General features: G+C 35.8%; 3 protein-coding genes across 7 annotated transcripts; all 3 read right to left on the bottom strand.

The window, feature by feature from the left end:
• Nucleotides 1-925: 925 nt before the first annotated feature.
• Nucleotides 926-2,056, bottom strand: LOC122403502. Its single transcript, XM_043407051.1, has 2 exons — nucleotides 1,853-2,056; nucleotides 926-1,147 (listed from the first exon to the last, which is right to left on the bottom strand). The coding sequence occupies exons 1-2, from the start codon at nucleotides 2,054-2,056 to the stop codon at nucleotides 926-928; spliced, it is 426 nt and encodes a 141-aa protein (XP_043262986.1).
• A 3,001-nt stretch (nucleotides 2,057-5,057) lies between these two features.
• LOC122403471 (probable isocitrate dehydrogenase [NAD] subunit alpha, mitochondrial) lies at nucleotides 5,058-8,306 on the bottom strand. 3 transcript variants are annotated; one of them, XM_043407005.1, is made up of 6 exons: nucleotides 8,124-8,300; nucleotides 7,729-7,832; nucleotides 6,828-7,000; nucleotides 6,370-6,604; nucleotides 6,023-6,301; nucleotides 5,058-5,944 (listed from the first exon to the last, which is right to left on the bottom strand). In XM_043407005.1, the coding sequence occupies exons 1-6, from the start codon at nucleotides 8,170-8,172 to the stop codon at nucleotides 5,705-5,707; spliced, it is 1,080 nt and encodes a 359-aa protein (XP_043262940.1). In that variant the 5' UTR covers nucleotides 8,173-8,300; the 3' UTR covers nucleotides 5,058-5,704. The 3 variants fall into 3 exon arrangements, with proteins under 3 accessions (XP_043262940.1, XP_043262939.1, XP_043262938.1); XM_043407004.1 differs by having other exon boundaries at nucleotides 5,059-5,944; nucleotides 7,729-7,845; nucleotides 8,137-8,293; XM_043407003.1 differs by having other exon boundaries at nucleotides 5,060-5,944; nucleotides 7,729-7,851; nucleotides 8,146-8,306.
• Nucleotides 8,307-10,315: 2,009 nt separating this feature from the next.
• LOC122403469 (heterogeneous nuclear ribonucleoprotein M) lies at nucleotides 10,316-16,382 on the bottom strand. Of its 3 annotated transcripts, XM_043407000.1 has the most exons (10): nucleotides 16,244-16,382; nucleotides 15,596-15,968; nucleotides 15,207-15,497; nucleotides 14,875-15,121; nucleotides 14,621-14,797; nucleotides 14,386-14,535; nucleotides 14,096-14,295; nucleotides 13,704-13,839; nucleotides 13,435-13,511; nucleotides 10,316-13,375 (listed from the first exon to the last, which is right to left on the bottom strand). In XM_043407000.1, exons 1-9 carry the CDS (start codon nucleotides 16,258-16,260, stop codon nucleotides 13,456-13,458), a joined length of 1,647 nt encoding a protein of 548 aa, XP_043262935.1. In that variant the 5' UTR covers nucleotides 16,261-16,382; the 3' UTR covers nucleotides 10,316-13,375; nucleotides 13,435-13,455. The 3 variants fall into 3 exon arrangements, 2 of the variants coding, with proteins under 2 accessions (XP_043262935.1, XP_043262934.1); XR_006259624.1 differs by having other exon boundaries at nucleotides 13,708-13,839; nucleotides 14,096-14,535; XM_043406999.1 differs by having other exon boundaries at nucleotides 10,317-13,375; nucleotides 14,096-14,535.
• Nucleotides 16,383-16,633: the final 251 nt, after the last annotated feature.

Raw genomic sequence — 16,633 nt, 5'->3', positions numbered from 1 at the left:
CAGATAAGGTGCATATCCGACACTGCATTCTTTACGAATTCCAACAAGGGAAAAATGCTGCAAGAGATAAAGGTGTTGTATCGTATGATGTGTGCACATTTTGGTTTATACGGTTTAAAAGCGGTGATTTGAGTCTAATCGACAAACAACGCCCTGGAGGCCTAAGGAAGTGCGACAACGATGATTTGGAACAACTGCTCGTTCAGGATGCGGCACAAACGCAAAAAGAACTTGCAGAACAGTAAGGAGTAACCCAGCGAACGATTTCCAAACGCCTACGTGAGATGGGGAAAGATCCAGAAAGAAGGAAAATGGGTTCCGCGTGAACTCACTGCAACCAACAAAAATCAACGAGTGGCAGCGTGTCTTTCTCTTCTCGATAAGCAGCGTCGAAAGTCTTTCTTGTGGAAAGTGGGTAAATCCCGGCGAAGCGTCAACATCGGTTGCAAAACCCAATCGCTTCGGAAAGAAGGTTCTTCTCTGCATTTGGTGGGATACCAAGGGCGTGGTTTATTAGGAGTTGTTGGAACCGGGTGAAACAGTTACCGCGGACTGCTAGCAACGTCAGTTAATCTGCTTGAGTCAAGCATTGGAACGAAAACGTCCGTATACTGGCAAAGAAGAACGCCCAGTGAAATTGGATGACAACGCCAGGCCACATATTGCTTCTCATACAAAAGACACCATAATGAGTCTTGGCTGACATTGCTCCATCCGATAATCACTGATTATCGGGTCCAAAAACGTAAAATTTTTCCGAGATGGAAATCATAAACTGCCTGAAAGATGGCTTAAAGTTATAGAAAGTAACGACGAATACTTTGCGGCTGAAAAAATTTGATTATTCATTTGTACACGTAATAGAAATCGTACGATGGCGTGTCTCGCGTACTCACCCCTTGTTACGCGCTTTCGACGAATTCGGTTAAACGGTGTCGTGATTAGCAATAACGCGAAGCTCCAAGATCACTTCGCCCTTGTTGTTTCCATCGATTTTCACCGTTTTGCGGCTTTGTTCGGGAACAACGATGACATCGTCCGGCCCGGCTCTTCTAACAGGTGCCTCGACTAATTTGTACCGTGCGATCGGTAACTCCTCTTTGTTCGCCCCGATGAACGGCTTTTCCGGCGCGGCGAACGCGTACACCTGATTCGGGACAGTAATGCGATATTTATGCGTAGTAATTAACATCGATCAGATGCTGTTATTTATTCGCGGAACATTTTGCGATAAATTTCAACGACCGGATCGCTTTTTATGGTCGTTTAATTAAAGCGATCATCGTTAACGGGCGGTTTTATCGATCAGCATTGGGAAAGAGATACTACGAAAATCTGCAAAACTTTCTATGATCATTTAACAATTGTTTCCGTCCAAATGCAAGCGTACGAGGGTCGTTCGATAAATCCTTAGAAAATCCCTGACCTGGCGCTCGTAGCATCGAAAATGGCTTGTTTTTAGTAAGCATAATGACTCGCTAGACAACTGTCGAAGTGTCAGTTATATCCATCACATGGTTTCATTTCTATTGTCGATCGAAGCAAGGAACTTCCTCTTGCATCAAGACAATGCGCGAATTAAAGTTCGAATTATTACAACATCCACCGTATTCACTGGATTTGCCCCGGCTATTTTTTATTTCCAAACTTAAAACAATGGCTTACGAGATCTTACTTTTTAGATGGCTTAAAAAAGTTGTAGAAACGTTTGGAAAAAGCGTATAGAGCTAAAAGGAGATTATGTTGAAAAATAACAAAAAAATCTACCTAAAATAATTTGTTTTTCTATCTATTTCCAAGGACTCATTGAACGATCCTCGTATCAAAAAATAAAATGGAGATATCAGCTCACCTTTTTAACAGGGCGTATCACGTTATCAACTTCGTCCGAATCCCCGGCAGAGAAACTCAGATCTAGATCGCGCGAAGATTGTTCGTTCGGAACGGGGTAAGTCGAGCCGTATCGATTTTCATCCGCGTTCTGCAAGTAGTAAACTCGTCCATTGACGTAAACTACGAGGATCGCCACGATCGCTAGAACACCTTGGTTCCTCATTGTTTCGCTTGCGCGGAAATATGGACGAGTTAGGGAACTGTGGCCGACTGAGACCGACGTACGATCGTCGTCGAAAATAACGAAATAAAACTTTCCTCGTGGCAGCTGTCGTCGAGCCAGTTAATCCGTTGTAAGGCGATTACAAAACGTTCCACGGGAATGATTAATTAAGGGAGCAACCTGTCAGTGACAAAACAAATGATGATTTTACTGGCTCGTTACAAAAATGGAATCTAAGGTATGAGAGACTAATGTATGCAGGATGTTCGGTCATCCCTGGACAAAATTGTAATGGGCGATTCTAAATGCCAAAATAGGACGAAAGTCAAGAATACCAATTTCTTGATGGAGGCTTCGTTAAAAAGTTATTAACATTTAAAGTTCCGACAGTACGGAATTTTTTTCTCGAAAATGCGCAGGATTTCAGGAGTAAGTCTATTGACCAAAAATGATTGTAATTGTCCACCGCAACCAAAAATAATTTATTTAGAACGACTAGAAATTTTTTAATTTTGTCGACAAACACACCTCTAATTTTTTTTCTCGAAAATGGGTAGGATTTCAGGGGTATGTCTATTGACCAAAAATGATTGTAATTGGCCACCGCAACCAAAAATAATTTATTTAGCACGACTAGAAATTTTTTGATTTTGTCGAAAAATTTCACACCTCGAATTTTTTTTCTCGAAAATGGGTAGGATTTCAGGGGTAAGTCTATTGACTAAAAATGATTGTAATTGGCCACCGCAACCAAAAATTATTTATTTAGAACGACTAGAAATTTTTTAATTTTGTCGAAAAATTTCACACCTCGAATTTTTTTTCTCGAAAATGGGTAGGATTTCAGGGGTATGTCTATTGACCAAAAATGATTGTAATTGGCCACCGCAACCAAAAATAATTTATTTAGAACGACTAAAAATTTTTTAATTTTGACGAAAAATTTCACATCTCGAATTTTTTTTCTCGAAAGTACGTATGATTTCGTGGGTATATCTATTCACCAAAAATGATTGCAATTGACCCCCGCAACCGAAAATAATTTTTCCAAACCGATTTGAAATTTCTTTTTTTCGCCGAAAAATTTTAACACCTACACGAATTTTTTCTCGAAAATGGGTAGGATTTGGAGGGTATGTGTATTCACCAAAAATGATTGCAATTGATCTCCGCGGCTAAAAATAATTTTTTCAGAGTGATTTGAAATTTTCTAATTTAATTTTTTAATAACTTTTTGACGAAGCCTCAGTCAAGATATTGATATTCTTGATTTTCGTCTTATTTTGGCCTCCAGAATCTCCCATTTAAATTTTCCCCAGGGATGGCCGAACACCCTGTATAAAAACATACCAATGTTTTCAGCCCGCCAAAAATGGTTTAGGTTTCTGCGTTGAGTTTGTACATTCGTAATGTACAATTTTTAACGTAGTGTAATTTTGCTTGCACATTTTGGATACTATGACGAAGTCTATCGTAAGAAATGGATCGCGGATTTCCAGACTCGTACGTTGCGGTTCGACGATATCGATAGATCCCGATCTATTGTTCGCGTTCGTGCTCGGTTCCGCGTTAAAGACAGAAAACACGGTTTCCGCTCATAAAGGGGTGATAGTGGAATGAACGGATGCATGCGCATTATTGGAACGAGGCGAGAGATTAAAAACGACTTTTTCCAAAGGATCGGTTCCATTGACTGGGGTGCATTGCGGCAGGTCTTGAATAATGCATGAAATTTGTTCCCCGGAATCGAATCGCTTCTCGTCACCGGCGGCACGAGGACAAGAGAGCGGGCATAAATCTAAATAATTTCAACCCTCGAATTTTTATTATTCCTATGACTACCGTCGGCCTCGACGCTGAATATGCATGCGTCGCTTTCCACACTTCGCTCGAGTGTTCCACCTTTGTGTAACTACTCGTTGCGACCGGTTGGATTTGACGGTAGTAGGGGGAGGGGGGGATGAATACCACCTGGTGGCTTGCGCTTTGCACTTGCCACCGCTGTGGTTCGTAACCATCAAGACGTTCGTTAATCTTATTTAAAAATTCACGTCATCGAATGATCCTCAGACATCTCTGTGTCTCGTGTAACAGGGAAAAATGATTACTTCTCTCTAATTCACGGCACAACACACTTTCTAACGAAGATTCTTTTTCTTCTCCTCGGATTAGCAGAACGGCTGAAATTGTACCATCCACGAGGGCACTTTTCGATAAAAGTACTTTCTTCGGTGATCTGTAACCCGTACAATTTTCATTATTGTTACTTGAAAAAAAATATTGCCTGTACTAAAAGCATAAGTAAATATATCTTCGAGATTCCAATACAAAGCAGTCTAAAAGAATTACAAAGATGGCGTAGAAGTTGTACGCCTAAACCGGAATACTAAACGGATTCTTTCTGGATCGAAATTTATAACCTGGTATCGATAGAATCGATGACGGTATCGATTATACCAGTTATAAGAACAACTTTAATGTATTGTATTCCACCGCTCTATATATCACACCTGAAAGGAGAAAATCTAATATCAAGAATTTGTTAGGAGTCAGTCATTACACACTTGGGGAATCTCTATAAATCACGAAAAGAATTAACGAGCAGCGAAGATGACACCGGGTCTTTCCTCATCCCTCCCTCTCCCTTCGCCGTGAAATATAGCCGACAACTTTTCTTATACTTGAGAGTTTTCCTGGGAAGCATGCTATACCGTGAAGAAAGGTACAGCAAAAGCAGAGGGGGAATTATGAAGTGGTTAGGGACAAGAGTTATAACGTAACATCACAAGGGGGTGAAACTATGTAGTGTTGATACTCAGAGAATCCCTTTTTCGTAATCATTATCTTTCTTCGCCTGTCATAACGTAATGAGAAATATTAGAAAATTTACCTTATTAGACATGCCCGTCATATTGTTTGAATTTTTAATCAATAGATCGAAAATTATTTAAAATCAGGTTAATAGATATTTTTAACTTTATTTGTGAAATACAATTTCCTAACGAACGCGTAATTTAGCCTCTAAATTTGATCCTACAAGTATACTTTCATAATGATACTTACAAAGTTGTCAGGGATCAATAACAAACGATACATTTGATTTATAATATTTTGTTATTGTGTAATACTGCACATTGTTCATTCTTGAAACTCTTCTTCGAGGCCGCATTTCCTTCATGATAATTTCAATTAGAAATATTATACAGTGTCACTAGATCAATTTACACGCCTAATTATTTTTACAGACCCTATTAAAGAATCTTTGATAATAACAAATATAGTATGATGGACATACATGGAAGTATATTCAGTCAATACACGCGATGAAACTGCGTGCATTCGATCATAATGAAACAATATTAAATGCTATTATACAATTAGCAAATCCACGAAGTTGAGTAACAATATGTTACAATAAACTAATACATGTAGCCGACAAAAAATTATCTAAATGTATGTGAACCGATGAATAAAACATCTTTCTACTTCTGCAGTTCGTTCGATTCAACTGCAGATTTATCCTGAACATGTACATTGAAATAAATTTTTAAAACAATAATTACAGAGACGTTAAAAAACAGCATCTGATCTCATGCGTATCATTTCTACGAGTATTTGGCAGTTTATTTTTAATAAACCTCATCTTATCTATTTCGTTAATGCTGAAACTTTTTTGCAAATCTCGTTAGTATATTCGCTACATTTTGCCGATCCTCCGAGATCTCCCGTTAAACATTTGCCTTCTTTAATAGCTTCGTAGGCAGCGTTCTCAATTATATTCGCCTGCTTATTCAATCCCATATGTTTGAGCATCATCACGGCAGAAAGTAACAGTGCTGTGGGATTTGCTTTATCTTGACCTGCAATATCTGGGGCAGTTCCGTGAACCTGTTTTTAAACGAAAATATTATCATTAAACTACATATTACCCTGCATAATAAATAATTATTAATATCTGTTACATACAGATTCAAATAAGGCACCATTCAAGCCAATATTTCCACTTGGTGTGAGACCAAGTCCTCCCACAAGTCCAGCACACATATCGGACAGAATATCACCATATAAGTTAGGCATTACAAGTACATCGTATTGACTAGGATCTTGAACCATATTTAAACACACTGTATCCAGGTATCTTTCTTCGAATTTAATGGAAGGAAATTTTTGTGCAGCATCTCGACAACATCTCAAGAACAAACCATCCGACATCCTCATTATATTTGCTTTATGTACAGCAGTTACCTGCAAAACGAATTAAAATTTACTTAAAATATTTTTAAACATTATTTAAAAAAATTCTAATCGCGTACCTTTTTCCTATTATTATCCTTAGCATACTGAAAAGCAAATTCTGCTACTCTACTAGATGCTTCTTCGGTGATTAATTTAATAGACTGTACAACTCCTTCTACAATCTCATGTTCTATACCAGAATATTCTCCCTCTGTGTTTTCTCGTATAGTAACCACATCAACATTGTCATACAATGTTTTATATCCTTCTAAAGAACGACACGGTCGAACATTGGCATACAAATTAAACTCTCTAAAAAAAAAAACAATTATTAATTCGATATTTTATGAAATTGTCTAAATTTCTATACGTTATTTTAAGTCCAGTTAAAATCCAGTCTAAATTAATTTAAACAATTCAAATACCATGTGTCTTTAATGATGTACACAATTATGTAACATAAACAATTTAAGATAGCTGTAATAAAATTATGGCAATATTCCAATATCGATAACAAAGATAAAAGCAACCTTACTTTCTCAATGCAAGGTTCAAAGATCTGTGTCCTTTCCCTATAGGAGTCATCAATGGTCCTTTCAAACCAATTTTATTCCTGTTAACTGAGTCTATGGCAGCTTGTGGAATACCAAATTTACCATCTGGACCTTTTACCGGTGTTACATCAACAGATTCCCACTCTATTGGCACCTGGTATATAAGATAAATTTGTCAATAAATAATTACATATATATATATATATATATATATATTAAAGAAACAAAAATGTTTAGTTAAAACATTATCTAAATGTAAACACATTTACTTCTATTAGTACTATCATACAAAGGCATAAATAGATGAACAGTGGCAAATACTAATAGTTGAGTAATACTGTTATGCAATAGAAGACCTATGAATGTTACAATTCGAATCTGTTCATTCGTACTAAGAAATATTGCATAGTTCTTTTTGAATATTAAAAACAATTATCATTGTATATAAACAAACTTATGTAATCCCATGCATTAAATTACAAAGATTGCCTACAAATATGTTACATGTTTATGCATTGCAAAAAAATATACAAAAAATAAAAAAAAACATACCTTAACTACAATAAGAGCAGACTGAATTTAGCTTACAATTGGATCAACCTGTATAAGAGTAAGATTAAAATAAACTCCTTAAGGTTAGTAGTAGGACAAATAGGGTCACCTTGTAAGAATTCAAATCACAAATAATTCATAAATCAAAGTGTACAAACATTCAGGATGTGATAACAACTGTGCAAAAATGTAACAAAAGTGTCATAGTAAATAAACATTATTGCTACTTTCCATTTAACTGTCTAACATGCACATTACATAAACAATTTCGTGCACAGATAAAAATTGTTAAATAATGTTTTATACAGGAAAAGAAAATATCCATCCTACCTTAGCAGTGTCAAAAATCTTTTGGACAGCTGCGGAAATTTCGGGTCCGATACCGTCTCCGGGGATAAGAGTACATTTCTGAACTTTACTGCTGTAAAGGCGGCCAACGCCAATTTTTGGAATCTGTTAATAAAATATCCATATAATTCGCAATTATCGATAACGACACGCAACGAGCAATATCGCATCTCGTAAAATAGGATAACAGGAACAAGATAGGAAATAAATATTCTAAAATGGAAAAAGAGAAACGACGAATGATATAAGAACAGGAGAGTCTGCCAAGATATTACAGCCAAGCAGACGGATATATAATCAATCTGCGAAAAATTCTAACCTTTCAATTTGGGAAGAAGTAGGGTTACGTGTAGGACACTGGCTGTTCCGAGGGTTTCTTGATCGACACATGTTACTTACTGCGTTTCGTATCCACTGAGCTGCCATTCTCTTAATAAATTTTACAATAAAAAAATGAACCTCCACCACTCAAAAAAGTTATGCACGTCAGAAGCAATACCAGAAACGAGAGAAGAAGAACGGGCTTCGCTCGTGATTGGTTCCCGCAAGGTGATGTCTTCTGCTATTCGGAAACGGAAGATAGCGGACGACATGCAGTACCTGACGAGTGGCTCCACATATTCCAATCTGTTTATTTACACGAAAGAAACCAATAGTAAAAGAACAAATTTAAGATTGGCGATTAACATTGTTTTTTAATCATTTCGTAAATACCTCTAAAATGTATCGTTGTACATACGATTAAAATTTTTATAAACGTTGGAAAAGTATAACCGCCTACTTTGAATGTAACATGTCTCATGGTACGCATTTTGATTGGTCGTAAATTGAATTTTTACCTTTGTGGATGAACGTTCTACAATGTTAAACAGGACACAATGATTTCAGAGCAATTAGTAGGAAAATAATATATAGAAATATTTTATTTTCATCTAATTAACCTTACGTACTGTTACGTACATGCACATTAAGCAAATAAAAATTCGTTCATGATAATAAATTTATTCAGAATTGGCGCCAGTAAAACGTTAACACGTTAATTGTCATGGTGGTTACTGGTAACCGGAACTTTATACTTACGAGGTGTATTATTTACGATGGAAGAATTCTAATTGTAAAATTATAAATAACGTATCGTAAACATAATTTGAACGAATATCGAAGGTATCTTTGGACATGGGAACCAGTTAACGTGTTAACATAAAAGAAACAAAGTTCTGAAATGAACATCCTTCCCTCAGTTAATTTCTTCCTATTTTCTATATCTTTCATTCATACCAATTACAGGTAACCCTCCTATAACACGGTAGGTAATGTGAGGCCAGAAATGCAACCCCGAAATTTCATGCGAATCTTTAAAATGTCATAACTTCTGAACGGATTGGGGGATTTTAATGTTTCAAAGGGCAAATAACGTGTATTTTGTTGAAGAATATATAGAAATTCTAAAAATATTCGAAAAGTTGTTCCTTGACCCCGCAAAATGAGAAAAACCCCATAAAAATGGTCCAATTTTCAAATAGCCATAACTCTTACAATAGTGACCGTATCTAATTGAAACTTTTTTCTAAAGTATAACTCATGGGTATCTACAAAAAAGTATTAAACAATTTTTCTGCAGGACGTCAAATAAAATTACTAAAAATAAAAAACGAATTTTTAAGAAAAATCAACAGATTTCCTAAATTTTTCGGCGAAATTGAAAAATTTTTAGTCGTTCTAAATAAATTATTTTTGGTTGCAGTGGTCAATTACAATAATTTTTGGTGAATAGACATACCCCTGAAATTCTGCCCATTTTCGAGAAAAAAATTCAGTACGGACGGAACTTTAAACGTTAATAACTTTTTAACGAAACCTTATAATGTTAATCGAACACAAAGAAAATATAAACTTGAAATTTGTAAGAATTTATCAAATATTCTTCTTTTGGCAAATTAATATGCAAGTTATATGCAAGACCATACTTCTGGACGTTATGCAACAATGTCCACAATTACTCCTATCGCTTAATAGTATTTTACAGGCTCTTAAATTCTATTTCAATACAGCGGTGTTTGGATATATGACCAATGATCAGAGAGGTGGATTTTATAAAATTGTAACATGCTCGGTCACAGACATCCAAACCATCAGTATAAGGAATTGGTGGGGATAGATTGTGGTCACGTAAGAGGACAAATTTATTGCCATATATCCGGGCAGTACTGTATGAAATCATTACTAATCGAACTATTGACATTTCGTTGCGTGAAAGTTAATAGAAGTCTATTAGACAATGGTAAAAAGTATTCAATTCGGAATATTACTCAAAATATTAAAGCTACGCGCATATTTTAATTTATAGCATGATATTTAGTTGAACAATTCATTTCCATCGGTTCTTAAACGTAACTTTATTTCATATGTAATAAACATACATACAGATTATAAGTATTATAAATTATTTACACATAAAAATTAACGGATACTAGATGCTTCAATAAGGTATTTTTTTCGAAAACTTGTAACTACTTCCACTTGACACTAAATAACACAATTGTAGCAAAATTTTAAACAAACCACACAGAGTTTATAATTTCGTCGACGGTGTTTCAAACTCAACATATTTATACTTTTCAAACAGGTTTTTTTTTTATCTCGGCGATTGATTCACACACTTTTATCGTTTTTCACAAACACTGATTCTCTAAAAAAAATATCTTATACTCACCCAATTTAACTGTTTTATAATATAAATACTGTGGAAATACAAATGTGATTAATATTATAACGCAATGTTTATTTGCAATAGTTTCCGGTTATATACAAAAATAAACAATAAATAATTTAAGAAAACAACGGGCTACCCAAATCTAAATCTAAAATTCATTCTAGGAATTGAATTATCATTTTTTTTTTATATCAAGCTAAAATGTATGGTGTGACAACAGTTTTATAGCTTTAAGAGCAGAGTTTTGTTTACTTGGTTGTTCGAGTTTACCGGTCTCGTACGCCAGAAAAGAAAATTGTGGCGAGGATAATTCTTTTCCATATATCCGAGCAGAACTTATGTATATAAACAGACACTATTGTATTTCTATTCGTAAATATAACACTGAATTTCACCTTACGACACTTACCATTCGACAACCTTGTGATCAGGCAAGATAGCTTTCCTGGAAGAAGAACATATATACATAAAAATCTGTTTTTGTAATTCTTAGACTTACCTCATTTTCGTGTAAAGTGTTGGCTGCTATTCACCAGTTAATAATATATCCAAAATATATTTAATCCGCACCAGCATCCTAAAAATTTGATTTTTATAAATAATATCTAATGCCTTTCCTTTTAAATAAATGTTTGGCCACCACAACATGTATGAATTATATCAAGGAGAAAATTCTATTGTCCCTAAGTTTCCAATATTCATAGGAATGGTTACATAAATCCTTCCACTAACATTTCTCATGGAATAGTAAAAACACGAATGTCTGATCACTTACGACGGAAATAGTACAGCAAACACCATTGCACACGATCCCATGCGTTATTAAATAAGACCCTATCTAACATCAATGATACTATAAGAAAAAAAGATACAACGTCCTTCAAATGTTAAGAAACAAATTTGGCAACCACACAGCGAAGATCGACGACGATTATTAAAAAGGTAACAATATGCATAATAACACGCATTAAATGTTTCCTTGGCAACTGTAGCAAAGACCAGAATATAAAAAATTCGCCAGCACTTACCATAGAAGTTATAATTACCAAACCGAGGGTTCGCTTCTTAAATTACATCAGTCAACATAGAACATATAAAATTTTGCAATTTTTTAAGACCAAACATCATTATCAGTGAATGTGGAAGATGCACTCTCAATGCTATAATAAATAAGAATCAACCACAGTGTTAGGAACGAAATGCCACATTACCATCTAGTCTTAACTTCCCCTGAAACCTTTTTAAGACACTACTTCAATCTACAGTAAAACTGTGTTAACAATCTTCAGAGAAAGAATACTATGTATAACTTGACGATCCGAATATTGTTTTAACAATGTTCCAGTACAACAGGATAAAATTTTTGATAACAGATTTCAAGCAAATTATTCCTTCTTGAAATACATTCAGCATAGAGGAATAGCAAACCACAATCACCTGAAAAAGTATCTCACCTGCGATTTAAACAAATATTCATCATAAGGATTGCAGAGCTTCAGTATCTCAAAAGTAAATAGGGATATCTACATCTAAAGAACACATTGTAAAATCTTTAAGCAGAAATTCCAGTTTAAAGTGCAATGGAGTTGGAATTCTCATCCTGCAAAAATATATTACACACATAAATTGCAGAAACGATATATATATCTCCTTGCCAATGCATATCCACAGCTTGACCTGCTTAAAGTATAAAGAATCACAACAACACAGAAATAAAACACAACGACCAGTATGTTTTTTGTAGTCAAAACGGATTTGGATTTTATTCAATCACTGTCATGATGTTGTGGTTATACAAGAGTGTTATACAATTCGCAGAATGTTCCTCGAGATCTACATGGCGAGAGAAAATATGTTTACCAAAAAATTTGGTTATAAAATTAGCTGGAAACCCCCTATTTTATGTTCATTTCTTTCAACACCAGAAGATATTAAAAATTGTTCGCCCTTTGGAGAAACATTCGTATTTCGTATTTTTTGGTAAACATATTATGATGCACAATTCGTACGACAATTCTGCCAAATTTTGGGTACAAAGTCATCCAATGTTCGTTCGCTGAAGTCTCAAAGCGAGTGAACTAGAAGGGACCATCCTAATGACAACTAAAATTTTTATACACTACTTGAATCTCCAAATTACTAGAACGATGTGGCGCGACGAGTAAAAGATCAGACCGTAGAACTACAATGGAAACAATACACAGTCCCCTGTTGAGCCATGATGTATCTTGTTATGTATTAGATACAAGAATAGATTGCGACCGATACCACAGAAAAATCGACACACATCCACGATCTGTGTAGGATTGTGCATGAAAGTATCTATCATACATGGATAAACTTTAACTTGTAAAGCCCGTAATAGCTATATCGCGTAAATATTTATGCTTGAAAGATTAATCCGTCCCTGATCGATTGACCAGTCCGCGAACGACCAGAGCGTCACGTTCAACCGGAATGTGGGAAAACTGATTGATCTCTCGTCATGAAAACTAAGAAATAAACTTACAAGCTACGTTTGATAATTACTGTAAATAGCATACTCCTACATACTGAAAAACCTACAGATTACGTTGAACATTATGAACCTAAACCTAACAATTAAACTATGTATCAATCACTCGAAAAAACTGATTTTGGGAGTGAACCATTAATAGACTTCCACTGTAAAAAGGAACGATAATCTGGTAAAGAATTTTAAGTGAAACAGTCGTAGAAAGGAAGGGTGATCACCGGCAGCCAATAAGTGTTTCGACGTTGAAGTAGGCATTAAAACACGATTGTTGATCTTCCAACGACAGATACTTCTCACCCACTGTCCTAAGTTCTGCCACACAACTAGGATGAATTTCAAGTATTGTCATCAGGAGTGGAACAATCCTGCAGACGACATACGAACACCCCAGTCTCCTCTCGCTGCATCAATAAGTTACGGTTAAGCATCAAGCTCTGTAGAGGCTCTCTATTAATGTTACCTTAAGTGTGTTTTCCAGCTTTTAGTACAGACGAACATCAATCGTTCTGCCGTCAATACGTGATCGATTCATCATAGCTATGCATATTATTAAGAAAAATCATTCAAATGTTAGTCTCCGTTTCGAATACATTTTCGTATAAAAATAATATTAAAACAATTTCTATTATGTAATACTAAACATATACATTCTTTAAATATATTTGTATATGTCGCGTATTACATAATGCAAATAGTTTTACTTTGAAAAGTATATTTGTGAAAGGATACACACAGCACGGTCAGCATCCCATTCATTTGCGAATCGCACCATTCCCATGTCGGTGCCCCGCATTTCAGCAAATTTGACCTCCCCAACATCTTGAAATTTATCACGTAACATTTGCCACGTCGTGTTTGGTGGTAGCTGTAACAATCACACGCATATACAAATACATAAACTTTATTTAAGTTTAAAGAACAAATTTTTGTTCATAAATTATCTAGGGCGAAGTACTTAAGCCGAGCCATCCGAATAGTCTTAGAAAATGTTCTATTCGAAAAACGACTTTAAAACTACGATTAAAAATCAGTCCAAGTTAAATATTAGTATGTACTTTAGTAGCTGAACATCTCGAAAAATATTACCTTTAGAGAAAATAAGATAAAAAAATATAACTCACATTTCCTATAAGAACAGTATCCGACATCGGTCGCGAACCATTCGTATTCTGTCTGTTACCACCTCCTCCTTGACCTTGATTCCCGACAAAACCACCACCGCCGCCGCCGGGACCGCGATCATTGTCTCTGTTGAATCCACTGTCAAAATCTCTGCCGCCGCCGAAGTTAGAACCACCAAAAGCATTGTTTCCACCGAAGCCTACATCATTGTCCATTTTAGATAAGCCTCGCGGTGCGAACGAATTGTTGCCTCCTCCGCCAGATAATGAGGCCTGTAAATTAGACAAACCTCCGACTCCTCCGCCAAAACTATTTAAATTAGAAGCCAATTCATTTGTCAAAGATGAATTCAGCAGAGAACTGGTGGTCAAGTTTGCACTTAAACCTCCAGCAAGGCTTGCTTGAAGAGCTGCAGCATTTGTGTTTGTCAACGCGGATGCTGCAAACACACAAATATTTTTTTCAGTATTTCCTTGTTACATGTATTAACATAATTATATCCATTATGTAACTTCGGAACTTACCTAATTGTGCAGGTACAACGTTATTTAAACCAGCACCAAAGGCTCCAGCAGCCAAGACAGGAGCAGAAATAGGATTTACAACTGGTGGATTGTTTGCTTGAACATTGGGAATATTTCTAGCTACATCCATTAATCTATTTCCACCAGCTCCAAGGCCCATTCCAATTCCCTTCAAACCTATTTTCCATTTAAGATTTACCTCAATTTCTTTACCCAGATAATAAATTTTAAGTATAATAGGTACTAGTACATACCTTCTGGTAATTTTGGCGGCATGTCTGGTTCATTTGCTCTATCGAGTCGAACAGTCATACGCCTGTCGAAAAGTTGCTGATTGTGAAGCATGGATATAGCCTGTACCGACTCTACCGGATGATCATATTCTACAACTCCGAATCCTCGCGATTTTCCATCTTTATCCTTCCCTAACTCAACATGCAGCACTTTACCAGCTAATTTGAATACTTCTAACAACTTCTTTTCATCCACTTTATAATCAAGCTAAGTATACAAAGTACAGAACTCATGTTTACATTATAGAATGATATAATGGTTTATTATATTTCTTATACTAAGATGCACTTACGTTTGCCACAAATACTCTAGTAACTAATGGCCCGTTAATGCCTAAGGATTCTAAAAACTGGGTACTTAGACCATAGGTATTTCCAAATTTATTATCACCGCCTCCGCCACCTCCACCACCCCCACCGCCGCCGCCTCCACCACCACCACCACCGCCACCACTAGGAGCATTCATATTTTGTCTCCCACCACCCTGTGGTCTGGGTGGATCCCTAAATCTGTCATCACGAACTCTGTCATTGTTACGAGCTGTTGCCAAACGACCATATTTATCACGTTCAATGTCAAAGTCCTAAAATGAAAGAACATTATAAAGCCTATACCCAACACTGTAAATATTATCAATTTAAAGTTGTATCAAGTTTGTAACAATAACAATATACTAACTACCTCTTTTACCACAAGTTTTCTCCCTTTGATATCGTATCTGTGCATTTTTTCTACAGCAACCTTTACAGAATCTGAATCTTCAAATTCAACAATGCCACAGCCTCTTGGTTTGTCATTTTCATCTGTGAAAAGTTCAACGTGCGCGACTTTTCCGACCTCGGTTCGAAAAAGATCTTTAAGATCTTGCCATCGAAAATCGTAGGGAATGTTCGATACATAAATACGACGATCTGATGCTTTTCTGCCACCACGATCGTTACGTTCTCTGCTTCGATCACGGCTAGTAGAATTTATGCGAGTTTGTCTATCCGATCGTCGATTACGATCACGTTCCCTACTTCTGTCTCTTTCATCATTATTTGGTATTTGACTCCTAATTTTAATAAAAGCACATAGATGTAACGTGCATGAGAAGATGGCTTTAGCTATTATTCTTGATAATGTATATAAAATGTAACATGCATAGCCTGTTTCATAACCTATAGAAATTTCTGCTAATATTGCGGGACTAACAAAAATGTTTCTTAAAAAATATACGCCAGCGACGTAATGAAATAATTAGCGTTGGTTTACGTTAATCGTCCACGATTCTGTACGCCGATAAGGGAAACGTCGCAAAATTTGTATAAATGCTTATTTCATACTTACTCCTCTTGCTTGATCATCCTTGAGGCCTCTTTCACCGCACAAACGATTTAAACTACTTCAAGAATTTATTTCGAAGTTCGCAATTAAAAAGAATAAAAGACACCGTACATGCAAACATACGCGAACACGAAGCGTCTTATAAAATGGCCGTCCACGGAAGTGGTGGAAACGTACCGGAAACTACTATATTCAAAAATAGGTTTTTCACGAAAAAAAATATAAATAAAGATATGAAGATCGTTCGGTATAAGACTTTAATAATCACACATTGTTAACACGGTGCTTTGTAACCGAGAATTGAACGTACATACGTACTTCTTTTAAATAGAAAATGTTTTCTATTCTGAAGTCGCCAAAGTATCGAACATAACCTGACGTAGAATTTTTGTA

The sequence above is a fragment of the Colletes gigas genome, unplaced genomic scaffold, assembly GCF_013123115.1.
Source record: "Colletes gigas isolate AHSC1104 unplaced genomic scaffold, ASM1312311v1 Colletes_gigas_Sc00055, whole genome shotgun sequence".
NCBI classification, from domain to species: Eukaryota; Metazoa; Arthropoda; class Insecta; order Hymenoptera; family Colletidae; genus Colletes; species Colletes gigas.
The sequence above is the reverse complement of the archived record's forward strand: the minus strand, read 5'-3'. Positions and strand labels throughout refer to the sequence as shown.